We start from the raw sequence: 26,075 nt of genomic DNA, 5'->3' as shown, positions 1-26,075 counted from the left end.
AACTGACTCAAATACAATGGGTCAGTATATCCACTTGTTTGCAGGTTTATGAGGGGCACTCAGCATTTAAACAGGGTGTCAAAACTACTAGTTCCATCATGGGGATATGTCTGTGGTCCTGAATGCACTTTCTTAGTATTTAATCTGTAGAATTAAAGCTTCTTGCAAAAAGCACCATTGTTATTGGCTCTGACGACTACAAAGAACTCCATGCTTTACCGTTTCATAATTTTTGTATGAGCTTTGCTGTAGAATTTTTCAAGAGTGATGCTTTAGACGACGCCAGCATTTGTACCTAAGGTGAGCGACTCTGCGCTCAGCTGTAAGCAAGTGGACTTACTGGATTGTCACCTACTGCCTTTTTCCTAATCAGAAGATGACTGGTATCACCGTCTGTGTCTAGTTTGTATTTTACAATTGTATATGGAAAGAGTGAAGGCATTAAGAAGTAATTGGCTTTTAGTTTCAGGCAGACCCATATCATGACAGTGCCTATCTCAATGGGTAGTGTAGGTCATAATAGTTATTATAGCATGGGGTTTCGAACTACAGAGGGCTTGAGAGCTCATTCTACCAAAGGCATATCTACCTCATGGGCACATTTTTGGGGCATTTAAGTTCAAGACATTTGTGTGGCTGCGAGTTGGGCATCACCTCACACTTTTGTGACTTAAACATTGGCAATTGACTGGTTTTGCCTGCCTCTGTATACAACCTGCAAAGGCAGAATTTTCAGGTTTTGAACACAGACAATGTCTCACCAAACACGTGCCCTCACCGGCAGCCATCTAGTTTCAGAGGGGGAGTGTCTTAAAAAAAGGGGTTTTGGACACTTTTCAGCTTGTCAGAAATGAAAAGGTAGAGCAAATAAAAAAGGCTGTTTTAAAGCATTCCACAAACAATTCATTAAATTATAATATTTTGTTATATTTAACTGCCTTAATAGTAACTGGCCTCCCCCAAACAGTTGCCACAGCTACACTGAAGCAGACAATTCTTTAAAACATAATTACATACTGTAGAATAGCCAAATCTGTTAATTAAAAAGAGTTGTCCTCGTACTTTTGGCCATGTAATGTATTCTCTTAACAGCAAACACATTTTTCCTTGTCAGCTGTACATCCAGCCAGTCACAGATATCGATGGCACATTGGACTGTTTCCGTTTTGGGATCTCCCCTTCAGCCAACGGCTTAGTTATTGGAGCCACTGTGATGGAAGGATTCTATGTCATCTTTGACCGTGCACAAAAGAGGGTGGGCTTTGCAGTTAGCACCTGTGCAGGTAGGTGGATTCAAGGGTGTCTACAGATTATTATGTTACTTATATTCTGTTCTTTACATTTTGTTATTTGACCTTAAGCCCCAAAACTCTATGTAAACAAGAACACTTTCATCTATGAACACATTGTTGTATTCTGAAATGCGTCAGATTACAATTCTTATTACTACACAAGTATGCGTTGGATTCTCAACATTGCCTTAAAAGAGGCTAACTTTGTCTAACTTACTTGTCTTTGTTATGGTTGGCCTGACTCTTTTCTCCTTTTAACAGAAAATGGTGGTGTACCATTTGCGGAAATTGCTGGGCCTTTCCTAGCTGAGGCCGTAGCATCAGACTGCATGGGCGGTGTCTCTCTTAGGGAACCTCTGATGTGGGTGATAGCGTACACTCTGATGGGCGTATGTGCCCTGGTGCTGATCGTACTCCTCATACTGCTCATACTGCCCTGCCAACGACACAGAGACGGCGAGATTACTGACGAGTCTTCGCTGGTGCACCATCGCATCAAGTGACGTCAGGGGTCGATGGAAGACCAGGTGGCACAGATTCATCTAAACAGGACTGAAGAGAATTCTGGGCAGGAAACAAGGGTGACTCATTGTGCTGATTTTTCTCCTGGAAACTCTGGGTGAGATGACCTGTTTTTCTGGGAGTAAGCTGGATGCTAGACTTTGAACGTTTTTAGAACGTTTTAAAATTTGGTTGACTTTTCAGAAAGGAAGAGAAGATTACTACTGATGGATAGAGACATTATGAGTCTATATGTCAATCCTCCACTTTCTCTTTTAAAAAGAAATCATAAAGGTTCCAAAATATTAGTATTAAATGGGTCATGACATGGGTTTTTTTAATGTATTATTATGTTCCCTTAGGTGCAATTATAGTATTAATATATTTTTTTTTAAGAAAAACTTTTAAAATCTAGTGATTTATATGACCTTTTCCCACCCTGTTTCTCATCCTCTGATTCAAACAGTCTGTTTTGGGGGCGTTTTCCATTTAAGACTTCAGTGTTAACGCACACTGTTATGATTGGCTAACGTCAGTGCCTATGTATCAATTATTGATGCCCCCAGCCAGAACAATATGCAAGTAAACTAAGTACAAACACTGTGATTATTCATAATGAATGAAATTGCGCTTTAAAAAGTAGTTTAAAGTTTAAAATAGATTACTTACAGTTTGCGTCGTCGTTGTTCCCAGAATAGTCTGCACGGACTTATCTTTGAGCAACAGTTTTCTGGCAAAGCCAGCATCATATTGAGATTTGTTCTCAAAACAGTCATCCTTAAAATGTACAGAACAAACGCTTAAGTTAACACTGCCGTGACTGGGACGTCCGCAAAAAATAAACTGCATCCATTTTTCCCTGACGTCTGGATCTTTCGGCAGCTTATTCAGAGGTTTTGTTTGACCACAGCCAGGAACAGCACATCTGTGTGGCATCGTAATTTTCCTGTGCACAAGTAGTCTCTGTCAGAGCTCGCTGTCCATCGACTGAACACTTGTGAGGCGACGGCGATACTGAAATGAGCGTAGTTGTCTTGCGCTTAAAGCGTAGTTATCTTGTGCTGGAGGCGGTCATATGCAAACGCTGGTACGTCACTTCTAACTGTCACGTCACTTCTAACCATGAATCCAGAACGAGCTGTATTTTGAGCTTGATTAAATAAATGATTCGTTTAGAATGGGGAGGACGTCTTAAAATATTAAACTTGCAGGACGTTTTAGTGATACAAAGACCTCTTATATACCAAAAGATCAAGGCAAATTTGGTTTCTCATGTCATGACCCCTTTAATATTCTGTCATCTTTTCTCTACCCTCATGTTGTTCCAAACCAGTGTGAGGCTTTGTATTATGTGGAACACAAAATATGTTAGACAGAATGTTTGGGACTGACAGTCTCGGTCACCATTCACTTTCAAAATATATATACAGTATATATATATATATATATATATATATATATATATATATATATATATATATATATATATATATATATATATATATATATATAAAAAAATTCACTGAATTAAATAGTGACTCAGGCAAACATTCTGTCTAATATCTCCTTATTGTGTTGTATGAAAGCAAGAAAGTCATACGGGTTTGGAACAACATGATGGTGAATGATGACAGAATATTAATAATAATAATAATAATTCTGTAATATATGTTCAATATGTATTATGTAATGGAATATTGGGGAGTAAATGTCTATCAAGTAATTTGTGAAAGTAACAAGTTATTCACTACTTGAGTATTCTTTTAATTGGATACTTTCTTACTCTTACTCAAGTGATTTTTTATGTTAGTACTTTTACTTCTACTTGAGTAATTATGTTTTTGAAGTAATTGTACTTTTACTTGAGTACAGTTTTTGGCTACTCTACCCACCTCTGTGTAAATGCATAGCATTATGCTTGTTATATTACCCTGGAATTAGTTTAAAAAAACGAATTGCCACAGCTGCGAAGGAGTTTCAATTACAGCTGCTGAGAGAGTGACAGTAAATTTGTCATGTTCTCCCATCTGACTTGCTTAATCCACCACTCTCTATTTTTTTCCTCCTCTGGAAAGTCATTCAAATGTAATTAGATTTTTTTCTTTTGGTCTTTGAGCAAATGGGTAAGTGGAAATAATATTTGCTGTGATCTCCCATTCACGACAGTCCAAGTTTACCCTGCAAAATTTTACTTTTGCATTCCAAAACCCAGAGTGTGAAAAAGCTCTATTATCTGAACTCAGATAACTGGCATAAAAGCACAAAGGAACCAAAGCCACTTGTCTGACCATGGCCTGATATGAATTTGAGAACAGTCTGTGCTTGAAGTGGGGTATTGAGCAATACTGTAGGTTACCTGCACTTCTTAAAACTTACAGCAGGGGTGGGCAACTTTGAAGGGGGTGAGGGCCAAATGTTTTCTATATTCTACCAAGGGGCCGGATTACAAATCCACACTCTAACAATGTTCACCCCATTACTCAATTTCCTCATTATTGTGGGTAATCTAAGCACAACTAATGCAATGTTATTTTAAAGATTTCTTTAAAATATATTAACATTTTTATTTAATAATATTTATAAAAACTAATATAATTATTTTGTAACTTGAGTTTTTTCTAAAACATGCCATTCATATGTACAAATTCATTTTCAATTGACAAGCAATATACTTCAGACTTGAGTATTAAGTATATCTTGATTGTGGGTGACACCATGTAAAGAGCAGATGTGTGAGCGACGATATTGTGATATTAACATTTTTACGAAGGAATTACGTAAACTCTTATTGCAAACTGCTTTTTAAAATTTCAATAGTGCTGTCGCTGTGATAGATAAGAGTTTATATTTAATCTAACGATATTATATAATTAAGACCACCATATACAATATAACAGGAGGATGTAACCCGCACAAGAAGAGACAGTCACAATGTCGAATACAAACAGCTTTATTAATTACAAAGCGTGCAACAGTACAAAAAAAGGGCAAATCCAGTGAAGAGTTGTCGAGGGAAGCGTAGGGTCAAAAGCCGGGGAATCAAAGTATAAACAAGGGGCAAATCCAAAGAGAGAGGTCGAGGAAAGCGTAGGGTCAAAGCCGGGGTAATCAGAATGAGTAGCAGGAAGGACTAAACAGGGGAGCTAGGGGAACAAGAGAGCTGGCAAGCTAAGGGGTAACGAATCACAGGGGGGTCAAAACTAGACGAGACTAGCGGGGGGCAAAGACACGGGAATCTAAATACAATAACCAACACCCGTGAAACGGATGTGCTGTGGTATTTATAGGGGAAGGTGCAGGTGTAAACAATGAAAAGTGATGAGACGAGTGCAGGTGAAACTAATGTGCAGGAGTGCAGATGACGCGAGTGCAGGTGGTCATAATGTTCTGGGGATTGGGAGCGGGAAGCGAGCGAGGAGGGAGACCTGCTAATGAGCATGGGAGCTCGTAATAGCAAAACGAGTGTGCAATCTCGAACGAGCAAAACGGGCGTGGAAGCCCGAGGGAGGAAAAAGAGCGTACAAGCTCAAGGGGGCGGAGCGAGGGAGCGGGGTTTGTGACAGAGGAACAGATCCCTTCTCCACCACTGCAGCACATTGACTACTGTTTGTGAAAGGATAAGTGAATACAAATTATGTCATACAGCAAAAATTATGTCTTTGCATTTATTTTGAATGCAGTAAATAATACTGTTTAATCAAAAACAGCTTTTATTATGTTCTGAAATGGAATAGGATCATACTGAAGTAAGAATATTATTATTTATTGTATGTGGGTTATTGATTTAAGCAGGATAGACACATATTGCATTTCTAGTCTTACTTTTATATATCAAATTTCTTAGGCTTTAGAAGCATGCTAAACATGTGAGGATATGACATATCCGACATAATCATATAGGCTCATTGAACCAAGTTTAAATTAGTTTTGCTGATATTTCAGAAAAGAACCCACATAATTTCTTCACTTTAAACCATAAATAAACCATTAATAATAAATGTTATTAACATTAAAATACATTATTACATTCTATAAAGCTTAAAATATTATTAAAATTGCAGTGCTTATACCATTGAAATCTGCAGCTCGAAAGAACCTGGAAGCATGGTTTCATCCTTTGTTTGTGTTGTTTCATCTTTGTTTGTGCTGCACATTTTTATTTGTTTATAGGCTATATGTGACAGAGCTGAACAAAGCTGTACATAATGTTTATACAATTTCATTATTCAAAGTTTTTTGCAAGTAAACAGCCACAGTATTCAGCTCTGAATTAGTTTATTAGTTTTAATTTATCTAGAAGCTGGTGTTTGTGTAATTGCATAGTCCTATATGCTAGCTAATACCCAAAATATTTGTTTAAAATATCAGCACAATGTTTGAAAACATGTGCCGTTCACATGCTGGAATGCGTTGTTGTTGCACTCAAATGACACACAGTGCCACAAAAGAGCAAAACGTAGGTGTCTCGACTCGAGACGCTTAACAATTCAGATACTTTTTAACTTGACATGGCATCTAAAAACACAAACAAGCCATCAAAGACATCATCTAGTGCACATTTATATTGAAATCAATTATAAAACAGTGCGGACAGACACAAAAACAAACTCAATGTGAACGGCCCCTCTGTGTAAGACTGGAACTCTATAGAAAAGTTTGGTCACACTTGCCTATTTACTGCACATTTTAGATTTTAGCGTCTAACATCATCAAAACTAAGAAGTAATACAACATATAGAAATTATGCAGTGACCAAAACAAATTAAATCAGAAACATCTTTTTTAACTTTTTCTGTGTAGCCTTTTGTCGATCCCTGCTCTGCGCAAAGTTAATTTTCTCAATCAACTTCAGGTGCATCCTTGGATGCTTTTTAAACAGTATTTCATATGCTGGACACTTGTTGGCTACTTTCCTTAAAAATAAATAAATAAAACAAATAAATAAAAGGTAGGCACTATTTAATAAAATTAAGCACAATTTATTTTTGAGTACAGAAATAATCCCAAGCCTTTGACCATAAGCCTTTAGATCAAAAGTATTTAAGATTATGAGAAACAAACTTAGTCAGTGTCCTTTGGACTGGTTGTGTAGGGTGTAATTATTTTACATTTATAAGTTCTTGATATTCATTGTATCTGCTAACTTTTACAATTTTTTATTAGTATTGTATCTTGCTGTAGCTAAATCAAGGATAACTGAGTTTCAGGGGAGAAAGTGTTCCCTTTACGCTGTCCGCCAAAGCAGACAAAGGGCTGCTCAGAACGTCTAAAGCTCTGAGTGCGGTCCAAGTAGATACGCAAAGCATGTTCCGGACACAGCAATGAAGGGGCTGAGCCTGCCTCCTCCCGGGGAAGTGCTTGCAGGTTTACTACCTGGTCCCTGAAGGGAGTGGTGGGAACCTTGGGCACGTGAGTGTCTGCCGACCCGAACTCCAGGCAGGTGTCGCTGACAGAGAACGCTTGCAGGTCTCCGACCCTTTTGATGGAGGCGAGCGCGATCAGGAGGGCCGTCTTCAAGGAGAGGGACGGCCCCCCTTCGAGCCCACTGATTCTAGCAGCTCGAAGGGGGTCTCTGAAGGCCCGAGAGGACCACTGAGGGATCCCAGGAGGGGAACAGGCTCAGCCGGGAGGGTTTAACCTACGGGCGCCTCTTAGGAACCTGATAATTAAGTCGTGCTTACCCAAAGACTTGCCATCTACTGTGTCGTGGTGGGCCGCGATAGCAGCTACATACACCTTCAAGGTGGAGGGGGACAGCTTCCCCTCCAACCTCTCCTGCAGGAATGAAAGCACTGACCTAACTGCGCACCTCTGTGGGTCTTCAGCCCGGGAAGAACACCAATTTCCGAACAAGCTCCACTTCAGGGCGTAAAGTTACAGCACCTGTGCAAGCAGGCTCACTGGGGGAAATGTGTACTTGCGCAACCCAGCGGGCAAGCTGTGTGCAAGTGCGTCGGCCCTGAGGGGAGCCTCCGTTCGGGCGTACCAGAGCGGGCAGTGGGAGGTTTCTCGGGAGGCGAACAGGTCTACCTGGGCCTTGCCGAATCGTTCCCAAATCAGCTGGACCGACTGGGGTTGAAGCCTCCACTCTCCACTGGGCAAGCGTTGTCGTGATAGCGCGTCTGCTACCATGTTGAGGTTGCCCGGGATGTGAGTGGCACGCAGCGACTTGAGTCCTGAAGGTGGTGAGGCATTCCAGCACCGACTGCACTCGCTCGTTGGTGAGACGTGCTGAAATTGAGACTGAGTCTAACTCCATGCCAAGAAAAGAGATGCTCTGAACCGGGGTGAGCTTGATCTTTTCCCAGTTGACCTGAAGCCCTAAACAGCTAAGGTGTCTGAGCACCTGGTCCCTGTGAGCGCATAGTAACACTCGGGAGGGGGCCAGAATGAGCCAGTTGGCGAGGTAGTTGAGAATGCAGATGCCTACTTTCCGAAGCGGGGAAAGGGCTGCCTCTGCGACCTTCGTGAAGACGCGAGGGGACAGGGACATGCCGAAGGGGAGGACCTTGTAGTGATACGAATGGTCCTGGCCAACCAGTGTGACGGATTGGGAAGCGAGAGCCATGCGTCCAAGCTCCATGCTAGGAGCACTAAGGGGACGATTATTTTTGACGTACCCGGTGGGGCTTCGAGGCTCTGGTGCTGAGAGAAGACTCTAGGCACTTACCTACCTCCGCACACCCGGCAGGGTTAGTCTTCAGGGCTAATCACATGGATGTGACTATTTTGGATCATGGTCATAACGCCACTAGCTGACAGGAGGAAGTATGGCACTTTTAAAAGATTTTGAAAAAGTCTTCTTATATTTACATGAATTGCTAGATTTAGAATATGTCAAATGCCAAATGCATGTGTCCACCTTGCATTGTTTTCCAAAAGCCACCATGATGAAATAGACCCATGGTGTTTGGCCCATCATCGCTGCTTGCAGCTTTATTTTCATCTTACATTTTACACATTTAAAGATTTAGGGTATGGAGTTAGGATTTGTTGATATAAAACTCAATAGAGCATTAACCTTAAAAACCTCATATGTTTGGGGGAATATTTAATTGCCCTTTAGCCCCTCACATTGGACATTTCACCTCTGAACTGCAGCGGCACGTGTAACAATATAATTTTGCAAATATTTCACCACAGTCACATAATTTTAATGACCAAGCTGATTTTCCAATATCAGGAAATATATTGCAAAACAGCAAAATACAAGAACTCCCAGTCTTTGTCATCTGAACCCTACTGTATTTACTGTATATACAATGATTATGACATCAGAAGACATTTTCCCTGAATGTTTTTATTTGCTAATATGCCACAGTTTACAATAAAAATGTTTTTTGTTTTTATACTATCATCCATGTGTTTCTGCTTAGAAATAATATTATACAATTGCACAACAAATTATGTTTATATAGCCATGTGTCTGATAATTTGCAATACATATTCACGGTGTTCTAGATGGTAAAAATTATTTTAAAAGTGATCAAACTGATACAATTCTTACTGGTTTCCTCTTAAAATCTATAGGATGTTTGCTACACATTCACAATTTAGTGCAACACAATATACACTGCTTAATGGCATTTCTATTACACTGTAACTATGGCTAAAACCAAGATTAAAAAATGTACATTCTTGGCTGCAGAATCTCTGAAATGCATCACTAAGGGAATCTAACCCTTCTAGATGTGAATAGTACATAAGACAGTCCCTATACATTGCTTCACTGAATGATGAAATTATAAGCATAATCGCAAGTATTTGGACACTCTTCTGGTTGTCAAAGGTTAGTAGAACATGCCCATAGTTAATATGATGAACTAAACCTGTGTGAACTTAAATGTACTGTAAATACAAAAATGGCTCATCATTTGTTTGCTGATAATGCTTGGTTTGAAAATGTATCTAATGCAATTAATTTCATACATTATTGTATCTTAAGTGTCCAGATACTTTTAAATACCAAACTAATAAAGCCAATTTTCAGTAGCATTATTGACAATCATATTTAAAACTAATAAGAAAAGAAGCATACTTTGAAGAAATCTGTTTGGATCAAATCTATCTTCAGACAACACCATGTTAAAGGGGTCATGACATGAGAAACCAAATTTGCCTTGATCTTTTGGTATATAAGAGGTCTTTGTATCATTAAAACGTCCTGCAAGTTTAATATTTTAAGACGTCCTCCCCATTCTAAACGAATCATTTATTTAATCAAGCTCAAAATACAGCTCGTTCTGGATTCATGGTTAGAAGTGACGTGACGGTTAGAAGTGACGTACCAGCGTTTGCATATGACCGCCTCCAGCACAAGATAACTACGCTTTAAGCGCAAGACAACTACGCTCATTTCAGTATCGCCGTGCGCCTCACAAGTGTTCAGTCGATGGACAGCGAGCTCTGACAGAGACTACTTGTGCACAGGAAAATTACGATGCCACACAGATGTGCTGTTCCTGGCTGTGGTCAAACAAAACCTCTGAATAAGCTGCCGAAAGATCCAGACGTCAGGGAAAAATGGATGCAGTTTATTTTTTGCGGACGTCCTAGTCACGGCAGTGTTAACTTAAGCGTTTGTTCTGTACATTTTAAGGATGACTGTTTTGAGAACAAATCTCAATATGATGCTGGCTTTGCCAGAAAACTGTTGCTCAAAGATAAGTCCGTGCCGACTATTCTGGGAACAACGACGACGCAAACTGTAAGTAATCTATTTTAAACTTTAAACTACTTTTTAAAGCGCAATTTCATTCATTATGAATAATCACAGTGTTTGTACTTAGTTTACTTGCATATTGTTCTGGCTGGGGGCGTCAATAATTGATACATAGGCACTGACGTTAGCCAATCATAACAGTGTGCGTTAACACTGAAGTCTTAAATGGAAAACGCCCCCAAAACAGACTGTTTGAATCAGAGGATGAGAAACAGGGTGGGAAAAGGTCATAAATCACTAGATTTTAAAAGTTTTTCTTAAAAAATATATATATTAATACTATAATTGCACCTAAGGGAACATAATAATACAATAAAAAACCCATGTCATGACCCCTTTAAATTATGGCTGAGCTATCACTTTAAAGAGATAGTTTACCCAAAAATGCCATCCCAGATGTGTATGACTTCCTTTCTTCTGTAGAACACAAATTCAGATTTTTTTAAAGAATATTTTAGCTTTAGCAGGGGCGATATGCAGAGAAGAATGTGAATCACCAAAAACACAAGAAGAAGAATGTGAAACTGATCTGTTTCTCAACCACACCTATCACATCACTTCTGAAGATACTGATTTAAGCACTAGAGTTTTAAGGATTATATTTATGTTGACTTGTGTTTGTTTGTTTAGCTTTAAAATGTTGCCACTAGAGTATGTGAGTGGAGAGGAGCAGCAACAATTTCCCATCCACGCTCAAATCATTCTTTAATCGCTCAGTTCCAGCTCCACTCTGGGTTGTCCATTTCCTGCTGCTCGCTCACTCCGCGCTCCTGGATTAGAGAAACCCCGCTCCGTGTTCGCTCCATGGGAAAATTAGCGCCTAACTATACTCTCCACTATAAAGTTATTTCAGTAAACTTTTTAAATATCACAACCTTCCATGCAGACAAAATAAATACACAATACTAGAAGAAAAGCTACAATGTGCTTTATTAGAACACTAACATTAGCCCAAGACAAAATGTTATAATGTTTATAGCTTACTTTTGAAACATATCAGGAGCATTCTCTGGCTAGATGCAAAAAACCAAAAAAATAAATAAAAACAAAACATTAAATGAAATCACATTAATAAATTACCCCCCAAATAAAACATTATTAGGTCTATGTACTATTGCCTAATTATTGCCTATTATTTTCTATTATTGCACTTACTTTAATATACCTTGCCCTATAATCTATAGGAACGAAAAAAGAATACATTCCAGAATACTCTTTAATTCTCATTCTCTTTAATCAAAACTAGATAAGACTGTCAAAACTATATGTTTAATGCAGAGTTCATTTTCAGAAATAGTGTTTTTAAATCTTCCTCTATTCGGATTTGATGAGCTTATTCATCTGCAGAGTATAATGCATAAATTAGCCTACGGCACTCAAATACATTTAGATGGCAATCGATTAAAGTCAAACTTTGCAATATTAACACGTTGATTAGTTCAGTTGGTGTTTTGCGTCGTTAAAAGTTCAATTCTACAGTATTTAATGCGGGACATAAGAGCCTACAGTTATGATTGTGATGCATTAGATTAGAATGATGATATAATTATTCAAATTATTTAATAGGGGAGAGATATAGATGTATGTATTGATGTTTAGATTTTCTCTCCACATATGAATGGATTATCATCGTGTTTTCTGGACACGTCTTTTAGGATTTCACAACAAATCTTTGATCGTGGCAATCACCTCCCCACTCGTGTTCTCCTTCACCATCCCATTATTAATTTTCAATAAACGGCAGTTGATGCAGGAATAAAGAGACAAGACCCAAGCATGTAGTTAAGTCATACTTTACTGCAAGCTTATCTCAATAATAGGAGTGTGAAACCAGAAAGCGAAAGTAACCTTTGCGCTGGAGGTCGAACATTACCAAGTGCTGCTAGATTTAACTTTTTTTTTTTTTTATCATATTCTTTCTGGTTATATCAGAAATTCCATCTTTCCTTCATTCCAATAGTGTTTAACACTGCTTAACACGTGGTGAATTATTGCATTAAGGTCCGTTAACAGGTGTTTTGCCCGTTAGTGGAGTGTTAGTGGAGCGCTCTTGGAGCGAGCGAAAAGAATGACGCTCCGATTTTTTTAAAAACCCGCTCCTCGCTCCAGGCAAAATCATGCTGCTCCACTCCTCGCTCCGCTCCCACTACGCTGCACTCACATAATCTGGTTGCCACCCATTCACTTGCATTTTATGGCCCTACAGAGCTGAGAAATTCTTCTAAAAATCTTTATTTAAGTTCAGCAGAAGAAAGTCATACACATCTGGGGTTGCATGAGGGTGAGTAAATAATGAGAATTGTAATTTTTTGGTGAACTATCCCTTTAACCCTCTGGGGTCGACGGACGCACCGGCACGTCCTGCTGGATATTTTCATCATTACAGCGGAAACAATTAAAAATACAAAGTCAATTTTGGGTATACAGATAAGTGTAAGACATCATTAGAGAATATAAAGGGTCTACTTTTATTTGTGTACACTCACAAAAACAACAAAATCTTGTGCTTTTGTAAAATAAAGAAAATAAAAAGGGTGAGCTTTCAGCAGTCTCTGTGTTCACGAGCATATTTCAGAAACACGTCACTAACATGAACTGAAACTCGTCAAATACTTATCACACAAACATGAAACATATGTCTAAAGAAAGCTTAAAATGTCTACTTTTAAATAAAATAAAATATTCTCCTGCAATATAATATGTATGAAACAAAGCGATGTAAAATTCTTACTGGTCCATCTCATTATCTCTAATGTGATCACACCCACCAGCAGAGCACGCCATTCATACGCTAATGTGCTGAGACGATCAGCGCTAATGTACACGCCCCCAACGGTGAGGATTAATGTAAACACAACACAACTCAACTTTTCTGCATGTTTGTAATGATACACAGGCAATGAAACTCCAGGGTATTAAGGAAGAGTTAACATTTTCCTCAGAAGATGAGCGGACTCCGATGAACATTTGTATTCTGAAGAAAGACTTGATCCAGCCAAGGATACAATTTCAGATGAGTAAGTCATTTAGTTTTCATTAGTTGACATGCTATTTTATATAAACATGTACATATTTTACTAGTGGGACGGTTTCTAGACTTGCCAGACAGGATTCAGAGTATTGACATTTGAAATATGACTCCTAATAAGCAAGTTTTAGTTACATTTAAATGCTGTTTCGGCTAAAGAAGGTATTTAAATTGTATGCTGTATAATATAAATATGGTATGTAATATGATATGATATAAAAATAATATGAATGTTTAGATTATATTTTATCTAGTGTTTATAATGCCTCATTATCATCAACAAAGCTTGTGCTTGCAAATATGTGTTCAGGTTAAATTAGTAAAATGCACTTTAAATATGCCCTTCCCCTTCTGTCGCTCTCTCCACGTTGTGTCAGAGAAGCGACACTAGGGGTCTCTCTTGAGCGCCGATATTCACCTCTGGACTATGAAAAAAGGCCAATGAGAGTTGGCAACCAGTATTTGCATGTCCCGCCCTCGGACATACGGGTATTTAAGCGGCGCAAATACGGGAGTTCATTCAGAAAATTTCTTCAGAGCCGATGGTCGTGCATGAACTCTGCTGCGAGTTACACACCAAGTTCCTGTTTAATCCTCTGACGCTCTGCATGCTGTTGGATTCGACGGCGCACAACAGCGGCTTTCTCATTCGTGCACGGCTGTGCATTTTTGCCTCTGAGCGCTTCGACAGCGCAGACAACTCAAAAGAGTTATTCTAAAAGAGTAATTTTCGCTCTAAAAGAGCAAAACACAGCGGCGTTGAACGTCCTTCTCAGGACGCGTCTTTTTAAAGACGGTTTTCCGCCTCTGTGTAGTTTCTGGATGCGTTGATTCTCCCCACCTCTGACGGCCATAAAAACTGCCTTGCATTCCTGGGTTGCGATCACACGCAGGCAGCGTTTTTATGAATGGTCTATGTTCTCAGTGCGAGAACATAACCATGACAGCATTGCGGTCGTAGGCTTTTTCTTGTAGTGAGAAAAAACGCTTCAGCCGCCCCACGCGCCTCGCCTCCTTCCTCACGGGATTGAGGCAGGCGCGCGGGCGATGAAAGCGATCTGGGGACAATGACGGGCTCCGTTTTCGCCGGGTGAACCCCCTCGAAACCCCCCGCCTCCCCGGCACGCTTGCTTGTTTCCGTCCGAGCTCGGGATGAGCATTCTCTCCAATGGGTTATCCTCCTGCAAGTCCACCGGGCCAGGGCACTCCAAAATCTGCACTTGGGTAGTCCTGTTTTTGACGTGCTGCAGGAACTGCACTCAAACAGGCAATGGACACTCCGTGGTCCAGAAACGCAACGATGGACAGGCAGTACAGGAGGCAGACAAAGCACGCTTTCTCAAACGCCCCCGTCTCCCAGTTCCGTCCATTCGGCGACGCCGCATGACAACTTCACCCAAAAAGGCAGTCCTCAGTGGTGAAGAAACAGATGAAGGCTATTTTCACACATCCTGCCCTGATGCAAACCTGCCGCCAGGGGCCATGCCCTGTCTGCTCGCCGAGGGCGCCCTCCTGTGGCTTTCAAGGAAGAAAGAAAGTGGTGCTCCGTCTCAACTAAGTGAGTGGGCCCAGCTCTCAGCCCCAGCGTCGAGCTCCCCGCAGAAGTTGGACGCCCATCGTCTCATGGGCCCCCTTGTGGACCCAGAAGGCTCCCAGGCGCCCCTGAGATGACCGACCCAGAGACCGAGACAGTAGCTCCGGAGCTGGTAAGACCACTCCGTTCCCCGGTGGAGGGCCGGAAGGAGAATTTATTTTTTGTTAAATTCTTTACACACTATAGAGCTATTTCCTTGTTGTCTCTGGGTCACCTGGCCCGCAAATGCCGTTCTCACGGCACTCTGCTTTCAGGCCTCAACAGTCCCGGCTTCCTGGATGCGGTGTCCCCGCCCTCAGCCCCATGACTGTTCCCTGGCCGGCCGGTTCAGTTGAGTCCAGAGGACGCCAGCAGACCTCCTCCTCAGTCACGAACCCGCCCCCTGCCGGGTGCGCGGAAAAAGGTAAGTGCTTTGAGTTTATTCTCAGCACCAGAGCCTCGGGACGCTGCAGTGCCTCCCGACGCCGCATTACCTGTTCCGCACCGCTGCGAAGCCCCGCGGGTACGTCCAAAATACTCGTCCCCTTGGTGCCCCTAGCACAGAGCTTAGAGGCGTGGCTCTCACTGCCCAGCCCGTCACGCTGGCTGCACCGGACCATTCGACTCGGTTACGCCAGGTCTCCGCCCTCCTTCGTGGGCGTTCACTTCTCCGCAGTGCACGACAGACACGCTCAGTCCCATAAATCGCCTCCCTTTTAATCAAGGACGCAATAGAGCCTGTCCCTCCAACCGAAACGAAGAAGGATTTCTACAGCCCTTACTTCATTGTACCCAAGAAAGGCGGCGGCGTACGACCGATCTTGGACTTGCGAGTTTTCAATTGGACCTTGTCCAAACTCACGTTCAAAATGCTCACCCAGAAACAAATTCTATCTGGCGGCCGGCATCAAGATTGGTTCGCAGCGATGGACCTGAAGGACGCGTACTTCCACATCTCGATTCGCCCTCGACATCGACCCTTTCTGTGGTTCGCGTTCGATGGCCAGACGTATCAGTACAAAGTCCTCCCCTTCAGCCTGTCTCTGTCCCCTCGCGTCTTCACGAAGGTCGCAGAGGCGGCTCTTGCCCCACTACGAGGAGCGGGTATACGCATACTCAATTACCTCGACAATTGGCTCATTCTGGCCTCCTCGCAGAAATTACTATGCGCACACAGAGACCAGGTGCTCGAGCACCTCGGCCGTTTAGGGTTTCAGGTCAACTGGGAAAAGAGCAAGCTCACTCCGGTCCAGAGCATCTCTTTTCTCGGTTTGGAGTTAGACTCAGTCTCAATGACAGCACGTCTCTCCAATGAGCGTGCTCAGTCAGTGCTGGAATGCCTCGCTTCTTTCGAACCAGGCACCGTGGTCCCTTTGAAACGTTTCCAATGGCTCCTGTGGCATATGGCATATTCCGCGGCGGCCGCGCCACTGGGGTTGATGCATATGAGACCACTTCAGCATTGGCTCCAGACTCGAGTCCCGAGACGAGAAGAAGTTACCTCTGCCTGCCGCCAAACCTTCAAACCCTGGACAGACCTCTGCTTTCTACGGGCAGGAGTACCCTTGCAGCAGGTGTCCCGTCGCGTTCTGGTTACAACCAACGCCTCCAAATTGGGTTGGGGCGCCATGTGCAACGGGCGCGCAGCCGCAGGCCGGTGGAACCGAGGCCTGCTGTGCTGGCACATCAACTGCCTAGAGCTGCTGGCCATTTCTCTTGCCCTGAAGAAATTTCTTCCATTGATTCGTGGCAAGCATGTCCTAGTCAGGACAGACAGCACCACGGTGGTGGCCTACATAAACCGCCAAGGCGGAGTACGCTCCCTCCACATGTCACAGCTCGCCCGTCATCTCCTCCTTTGGAGTCAGCAGCGACTGGAGTCACTGCGCGCCATTCACATCCCCGGCAACCTCAATGTGATAGCGGATGCGCTGTCAAGACAAAACTTGCCCGGCGGAGAGTGGAGGCTCCACCCCGAATCGGTCCAGCTGATTTGGGACAGGTTCGGCAAGGCCTAGGTAGACCTGTTTGCCTCCCAGGAAACCTCCCACTGTCCGCTCTGGTATGCCCTCACAGAGGCTCCCCTTGGGACAGATGCTCTGGCGCACAGCTGGCCCGCGGGGCTGCGCAAGTACGCTTTTCCCCCAGTGAGCCTTCTTGCACAGGTGCTATGCAAGGTCAGGAAGGACAAGGAGGAAGTCACTCTGGTGGCCCCCTACTGGCCCAACCGGACGTGGTTCTCAGATCTCACGCTCCTCATGACAGCCCCTCCCTGGCGAATTCCCCTGAGGAAGGACCTTCTTTCTCAGGGACGGGGCACGCTCTGGCATCCGCATCCAGACCTCTGGAATCTCCACGTCTGGCCCCTGGACGGGACGCAGAGGATCTAGCCGGCCTACTTTCGGCCGTCATAGACACTATTAGCCAAGCCAGAGCCCCTTCGACCAGGCATCTTTACGCCCTGAAGTGGCGTCTGTTCGCGGACTGGTGTTCTTCCCGAGCCGAAGACCCGCAGAAGTGTGCAGTTAGGTCAGTGCTCGTGTTTCTTCAGGAGAGGCTGGAGAGGAGGCTGTCCCCCTCCACCCTCAAGGTGTATGTTGCCGCTATCGCGGCCCACCACGACACGGTAGACGGCAAGTCTCTTGGTAAGCACGACTTTCCCTACTGGGATCTCTCGGTCGTCCTTATGGGACTCCGCAGACCCCCCTTTGAGCCGCTTGACTCAGTTGGTCTCAGGGCCCTCTCTCTCAAGACCGCCCTGCTGATCACGCTCGCGTCCATCAAGAGGGTCGGGGACCTGCATGCGTTCTCTGTTAGCGACGCTTGCCTGGAGTTCAGCCCGGCGGACACTTTCGTGATCCTAAGACCGCGACCGGGCTATGTGCCCAAGGTTCCTACCACACCCTTCAGGGATCAGGTGGTGAACCTGCAAGCGCTGCCCCGGGAGGAGGCAGACCCAGCCCTTTCACTGCTGTGTCCAGTACGTGCCTTACGTATTTACCTGGACCGCACACAGAGCACCAGACGCTCTGAGCAGCTCTTCGTCTGCTTTGGGGACAGCAGAAAGGGAATGCTGTCTCCAAGCAGAGACTCGCCCACTGGGTTGTCGACGCCATTTCCCTGGCTTATCACACCCAGGCCGTGCCCCCCCTTTGCGGGTCCGAGCCCACTCCACCAGGAGTGTTGCGTCCTCGTGGGCACTGGCTAGGGGCACTACCCTAGCAGACATTTGTAGAGCAGCGGGCTGGGCAACACCTAACACTTTTGCGAGATTCTACAATCTCTGAGTTGAGTCAGTATCGTCCCGTGTTCTCTCAGGTACCGAGCCCGTAGAACTCGGTGGCACGTCCACGATCTGACCGGGTGAATCGCTTGCACCCAGCGCCCTTCCCCCTAACCAGGAGAAACAGTGCGCCTTCATTCCCAGGAGATCCCAGGTTTGGGACACTGGTTGACTCCTCCCTAGCCCTCGTGGGTCACAGTTCTGCGGAGGAACTCGCCGACCCAAACCACTGTGGGTACCGCAAGCTACCCTGTACTGGTATAGGTGCCCCACAGGTAAGGCCTCCTGTTCGGACTCCCCCTGTGTGTAAAACCACGGTTCTGTCCCATCACGAGTTGACTCCATGTTTCCCTTAGGCAGTTACAGCTGCCTCGGTTGCCGTGCTGTATGCTTCCCCCCTCTGCGAGGCTGGATCTACCACCGCACTACTTTTCCGCATAAGACCTAAGTATACGAGGGAACGAGACGTTGTGTCTCCCCTGCCACGTCGCTGAGCCGAGCCCCTGTTGTGGCCGGACCATTTCCAGCTCCTCAGAAAAATTCTGAATGAACTCCCGTATTTGCGCCGCTTAAATACCCGTATGTCCGGGGGCGGGACATGCAAATACTGGTTGCCAACTCTCATTGGCCTTTTTTCATAGTCCAGAGGTGAATATCGGCGCTCAAGAGAGACCCCTAGTGTCGCTTCTCTGACACAACGTCTCGTTCCCTCCATCGGGGAACGGAGGTTACATACGTAACCTAGACGATATTAGACAATCAGCATATTATAATGATTTCTGAAGGATCATGTGACACTGAAGACTGCAGTAATGATGTTGAAAATTCAGCTTTGATCACAAATTGCCTTTTACAGTATATTTAAATAGAAAACGGTTCTTTTAAATTCTAAAAAGAGTTCAGAATATCAATGTTGTTTCTGTATTTTGGATCAAATATATACAGTCTTGGTGAGCAGAAGAGACTTCTTTTAATGGTAGTGTAGGTCTAAAATTAAGTAAAGTCTTTATATAAAGAAAATATATAGTCAGATTACTTCTTTTAACTTAAAACTTGATTTGGATCATTAAGTCTCCTCACATTCATTCTCTATCCCTGATTGATAGGCCCAGTGGAGTGTCTTTGTCTCTCAGGTGTAAATGACCTCCATATTCATGATCATTCACGCCTCCTCGCATATTACCTTTCAACACTAAAATTGTCTTACAAAATTGTGTGATCAGAATGGTCTTTACATCATTTTGTAGCAAAAACTCTAGGTTACAAGATCCAATTCTCAAAAGGCTTGTGGACAAATGTTTAGTATGTGTTATATGGCCTTATTTCAGTGACTTAAAATGTTAGTTTTTCAAAAACCATGCATAAACGTTATTTTCTAAAAAATAAAAACCTGTACACACAAGTTGCTCACATATTATTGTAGCCCAGTTTGTGCTGAATATAGTGTTATCAGACTTTAGCCATTAATATGTTTTTAAGCCTCTGAAAAAAGCACAAATGTCAAGGCATGTCAAAACTTCTCCAGGGCCCAAAATACCCTCAGACCCCAGAGGGGGCTTGTGGCAGGGCGGAGGGCGGGGCCGGGTCGTGATACTACACACCCGGTCTTGTATTAGGCTAATTATGCCTCCGTGAGGTTTAAAGGCTGACTGCAGAGGGCCGTGCAGGAGAGAGAGATCGTTAGCGGACATGTCCGTCATGTGTTTACGTCTTCTTTTAAGTTTATCATTAAAAGTATTATTTATATTGAAAAGCCGGTTCTCGCCTCCTCCTTTCCATTGAATAACTTTACAGGGCTCTTGTCAGATCTGGATGAATTTGTCAATAAGAAGAGAAACATTTCTAGTAATTATTACAGTGAAAACGTGAAAATGTCCCACAAGGACATTATATAAAATGCTGAATATATAATGTCTTCATAGCTTTCATAGCTTTTAAAGTCATGTATGGATTCTTATTTCAGTGTAGTTACAGTTTTCAGTGTCTTAAGTATTTAGATTGTTAGTTCTGTACAGCAGTACTGCCACTCTCTAAATGAAGAGTACACAACCTACGTAGGGCACCAACCCTGATCGTGGAACACTTGCTGTGTCTGAAACCACCCTTATCCACTATATAGTGCACTATTTTGAGTTTTCGCTATTTTGTAGGAGTGTCTGAATTCTAATGGAGCCACTTTTTCCCTACTTTTGGTCACTCATTTTTACCCACAATGCACTCTAATTTCAAGTGTGCATTTCAAGTACACTCAATGACGGTTAATTTCCCACAATACACAACGGGGAAGACGTCCAAGCTGGGAGTTTACTGCTTCCTTCACTCCTGCAATATTTTATTTCATGCTGAATGTAGTAAATTACTTTTTGACAAATCATTACTGGATTAAAATAACATAATAACATATACAGAGACAAAACAAACAGATACATTTTAAAATTTCTTTCTTTCTTTATTTGATCAAATGTGTATACTCTTTATATTAACACAAAGTATATATTAAAAATGACAAACAGAATTAAGTTTATTGTATTAATATATTACTTAATAAGAATAACAAATAAGGCCCAAGTATTTAGTCATATGTGACGTTTCTGCACCAGCCTCAGAGCTCCGACACTCTCGTCCGAATTCACTCATTTCGTTCACTTACTGCTGAGATATAGTGCAATAACTGCCATTCACTATAGAGAAAATAGTGAATGAGTGAACAATTGCAGACACAGCCACTCTTGTCGCGACGATTGCCTTGTGCACACGCGTGCCCTGCGCACCTCGTTTTGCACGTGCAGAAATGTTGTCTGTTCGCGCTCCAGTTGTTGATCACGCGAATGGCAGAGATTAACTTGGATGTGTATATGGATTTATACAGTTAATCCGCCTGAAGTAGCTGCGATAGTTTCCAGTACCCCCACAAGGGCACGGAGTATATGCATGCAGGACAAAGCACACTGATATATTGCTGCACTGATTTAAAAATGTACACTTAAAAACTGATGTCATAAGAGCCCAGTTACAGAATCCCCCTGAAAATGACCATCTCATTACACAGAAAAAAGCCTGCGTTAGAAAAAAGCCATCAGAAAAGCCTGCGTTAGAATTAGAGCCAAAATTTACCTCAGCGTGCTGCCTGAAGTTGGAGCTGTGACTTTAATCTTGAAAAATCAGCTTGTCTTGGTGTTAAATGAAGGCATTGCATGAAGGAACTATTCTTTTTTTCACTGTGTGAGTGCAGAAAGTGTTTCACTTTGAAGAGTTTGATGCTGCTGCACTAATGACTTGAGTGACAGTCTCGTCACTCAAGTGGGAGTGTCTCATCGCGCGCAGCTGTGAACTTCCGCTCTCGTAAAAGTCCCTTTCAATAATCTCTCAATAAATGGCACATTAATTCAAATTAAACCCAGTAATGTAACAAAGTAACGCCACACATTGTAAAGAAGTAAAAGTAAAAAAAAAATCATTAGAAATTTACTTGAGTGAGAGAATAATTGCAAGGTTTACGGTGATAAATAAGGCAGAAAGGTGTCATCACAGTCTGTAAAAAAAGGTCTATTTTGCAGATGTGGTAGTTTGGGAATCATTCACCAATGGAGCTTGGCTGTCCTCTATTGGACATTTCTGGTACTGTGTCTGAAATCTGGCACCAAAAGGTAATTTTATATATATATATATATATATATATATATATATATATATATATATATATATATATATATATATATATATCAACTTAAAATTAAGAACAGAACTGGAATTAAGAACAGACAGGTGGCTTTTGAAAACTGTTTTCATTTGCACAATGAACAGCGAAGTGTCTTCTTTAAAAAGAGACCAGGCTTAGGTCTGTACTCCCTAGCATTAATGAGTTACAACTGTTGAAGTTGAGACCCATATATAGGAAGAAAGGAATAATAACAATTCATGTGCTGCCATGACAACACTATTTAAGACATCAAATATCCCTTTATAATTTTACACCAGCAGTGGCTTGACATTATTCTAAAGAATTTTGAAGCAATTCATGCAAAAAAAAAGAGGGCTATTTCAATGTCTGATAAAATTGCCATACTTCCTGGTGCCTGCTGGTGGCACTATGACCGTGACCCATAATAGCCAAATAAATGTGATCAGCCCCCATTACCAAACATACAGCTGAATTTTCATCAAAATAATACAACATACAATTTCAGAAGACATAAGGAACTTCCTGTTCCCTTAATTTATTGTGTCGCCATGTCAACACCGTTCGATATATATCAAAAATCAGTTCGCAATTTACCATCTACAATGTCTTGGCATAATATTGTTTGGTAACACTTTGGTTTGGTGCCAGTCACATGAATCCCCTAGGAGTATTAAAATGTTCAGAGCCTGCAATTTAAAAAAGAATCACATTCAATCCAAAATGGCTGACTTCCCATTTGGTGGAGCTAATTACTTTCATTTTGAAAGTTGTCTGGCTTGATGAGAACAATATATATAGCAAGTTTGGTGACAATAGAAGAAACTGACCCCACTACTTTTATCAAAAGATGCTTCCCAACAGAGCTACAGAGCTACAAAGCTTCCCAACCACGCCCAGGTGTTAACTTTTTCCCAGGCCTAATGGCCAACAACTCTGATGTGTGTGCAAAATATTATGAAAATTCAAGCATGTCAAGTACCTCAAAAACGTGAATATACATAAAAAGGAATTATGACATTTAATGTGTTGCCATGGCAACAGTTTTTAGATATCAAGAATTTTAAATCTGCACTATCTTGACATTATTCAAAAATACATTTGAAGCAATTCTGGTGAACATAAGAGGGATATTTCAAAGTGTGTTTAAAGTGCTACACTTCTTTCTGCCAGTTGGAGGCGCTACAACCATGACCCACAATAACCACATCAATGCGATCAGCCCGCAAGGACAAATATTTGGCTCAATTTTTATGTAAATCACACAATGCAAACAGAAGATATGAAACACTTGTTTTTTCCCATTTTTATGTTAATTTATTGCATCACCATGGCAACACCGTTTGATATATAAATAATCAGTTTGCAACTTAGCATCTTCAATGTATTGGCATGATATCACCCTCATTTGGTACCTGCAACAGTATTTCAAATTCCAGACCATGCATTTTTCAAACAATCCAAAATGGGCGACTTCTTGTTGGGTGGAGCATATGACTGTCGGCGTGAAAGTTATCCGGCTTGATGAAATCTATATATGTACAAAGTTTGGTGACTATCCACCTTATTCTGCTCTAAACAATGCGCGCTGCCATTACGACGACACCGGTTGTCAACTTCCGGTTCGTAGCGATCGACCAGTAAGTTACTAGCAGCGAGAGAATGAGTTCAGGTTCCACATGTGCTGTTGTTGGTTGTTTTAACAATTCAAAGAAGATAAAAAACTTTTTAGAAACTGAGTGCTTCGATCACATGATTAGAAGGAGAGAATGCCCGTGTCCGGTTCCGTATCAGCTACATTCAATGCCAGAGAGTAGACGTTTAGAGTGGTTAGCTGCGCTAAAACTGAAACATCCACCGAAAAAGGTGTATGTCTGCTCGCACCATTTTGTTGACAAACGCCCCACGTATGACCATCCCAATCCGGAATTATACCTTGGATATGACAGACCAGTGGTGAAGAAGAGACGTGCAATTGTTCGTGTCGAAGCGACTGGTAAGCCACTTTTAATGTTGAATTATGTAGCTGGTTAGCGATAGCACCACTTCACAGCTAACCTAGTTAACGTTAGCTACCTCCGGTTGTTTACATTTTACGAGCTCTACCGGCCTGCTACAAAAATATTTATGTTATCTGTTGGCAGCCTAACCTATATTTTTATGAATAATATGCCCATTATGAGTAAAAGTGTTTACATTTTTACGAGCTCCATCGGCCTGATATATTCGTGTTATCTGTGGGCAGTCTAACCTAGTTTTTTTTTTTAGACAATATGCCATTTATGAGTAAATATGTTAAAAACATGGCCATTAATGGTTTATGCCTTTGTCCACTAAATGTTACTGTAGATTTAATGCTATGAGTGCTATCGTAATGTGGGCCAGGTAGTTGTTAGCCTGAGTGAGGAAGAGCTTTCATCACCATTTATCATAAGATTTTCCTGTAATGTTGTCAGTGTGAGAAACATGGACAGAGGTTTAACATGTAGCCTATGTGCTCCTTTTTTTTTTTTTTTTACAGCAACTGCAGAAGTGACAGACCAGGAGGATGAGGGCATACCTGAGGTGCCACAACCGTCATACAGCACTATTTCCACCCAGTGGGAAGATCCATCGCTTTGGGACCACAACTATGGTGAACAGCAGGGTGTTGACGAGACAGCCAAAGATGCCACAACACAAACTGAAGATTTCAGCTACTCCATGCTTCAGAGTGATGCCGATTCGTTCCTCTACACTGGTGTCTCACTGGAAACCTTCAACTCTCTTGTTTCCACCTTAGATGGATTTGCTGAAAGGGCTTTTGTTTTGTCAGTGCGAGATCAGATACTAATGACACTGATAAAACTGAAATTAAATCGTGTGCTGGGTGACCTTGGTAGGCAGTTTCATGTGTCTCAGAGTGTTGCCAGTAAGGTTATCTCATTCTGGATTGATAAAATGGAGGAGGTCTTGTGCCCTCTTATTATCTGGCTCCCAAAAGAAACCATTAAGGCCACTATGCCAGCTGCATTCAAGAAGTTTTTTCCCAACACTACCTGTGTCATTGACTGCAGCTGAAAGTTTGTTACAGAAGGCGAAAAATCTTGACTCTAGAGGGGAGTCCTACAGCCATTACTACTCGCACAACACAATCAAATATCTTGTTGCTGTTGCCCCATGTGGTTTAATCATGTTTATTTCAACTGGATATGGAGGACGTGCCAGTGACAAATATATCACAATGAACTCTGGTATCTTGGACTATTTAAAGCCTGGAGACGAAGTCATGGCAGATCGTGGGTTCTTGGTTCGTGATTTGCTGTTTGAAAAAAGGGTCAAATTGGTTCTGCCTGCTTTCACTAGAGGGGGTGCTCAGCTAACTGAGGAACAAGTCACAGCATCTCGCAGGATTGCAAATGTTCGGATTCATGTTGAGAGGGCAATCAGGCGACTTAAAATATACAAGATCTTGTCTCAAGTAATACCAATTAACATGACCCCCAAAATTGAAAAAATCCTCCGAATCTGTGCGGCCCTCGCCAACTTAAGGGGTGATCTCATCCGTGAGTGATAAGTGACAACAGTGGTGTTCTGAGGTTGTAGTTTCATCTGCGCAGGCACACACACACACACACACACACACTTTACACATCTACATAAATTGCTCCTGTATATTTCATATTGATATCATATCGCTGCCTTTTTTATTTTTTGACTGTTTATATTTACTCTTTGTATGAAATTTGGCCTGAAATGGTTTTGGATAGCCATATGTTAAAGGTTGTATCAGCGATTTCAGGCCCAAAAAAGGCCGAAACATAAATGATCACATTCATCTAATCTTTCCTAACGATTTCCTATTTATTTTGGTTTTGGTGGTTGGTGAAACCAATTGATTTTGTGTGCAGATTTCAGAGCCTATGCTGCCTATAGAGACGCGTTTTTGGACGGCATGCTTATGGGGCGGGCAGATAGCGGATCGTTAGGAAAGATTAGATGAATGTGATCATTTATG

At 42.3% G+C, this 26,075-nt stretch overlaps 1 protein-coding gene and 1 pseudogene across 2 annotated transcripts in view; both read left to right on the top strand.

Moving 5' to 3' along the window:
* LOC127629872 (beta-secretase 2-like) overlaps window positions 1-2,086 on the top strand; it is a 39,543-nt gene extending 37,457 nt beyond the window's left edge. For both annotated transcript variants that reach the window (XM_052107156.1, XM_052107155.1), the window contains 2 exons: window positions 1,115-1,283; window positions 1,554-2,086. In XM_052107156.1, the coding sequence (XP_051963116.1) occupies window positions 1,115-1,283; window positions 1,554-1,795 (411 nt within the window). In that variant the 3' untranslated portion in view covers window positions 1,796-2,086. The remainder of the gene's footprint in view (window positions 1-1,114; window positions 1,284-1,553) is intronic.
* Window positions 1,893-26,075, top strand: LOC127629877 (uncharacterized; annotated as a pseudogene).

This window comes from Xyrauchen texanus, chromosome 36 (genome assembly GCF_025860055.1).
Source record: "Xyrauchen texanus isolate HMW12.3.18 chromosome 36, RBS_HiC_50CHRs, whole genome shotgun sequence".
In the NCBI taxonomy this organism is placed as follows: Eukaryota; Metazoa; Chordata; class Actinopteri; order Cypriniformes; family Catostomidae; genus Xyrauchen; species Xyrauchen texanus.
The sequence above is the reverse complement of the archived record's forward strand: the minus strand, read 5'-3'. Positions and strand labels throughout refer to the sequence as shown.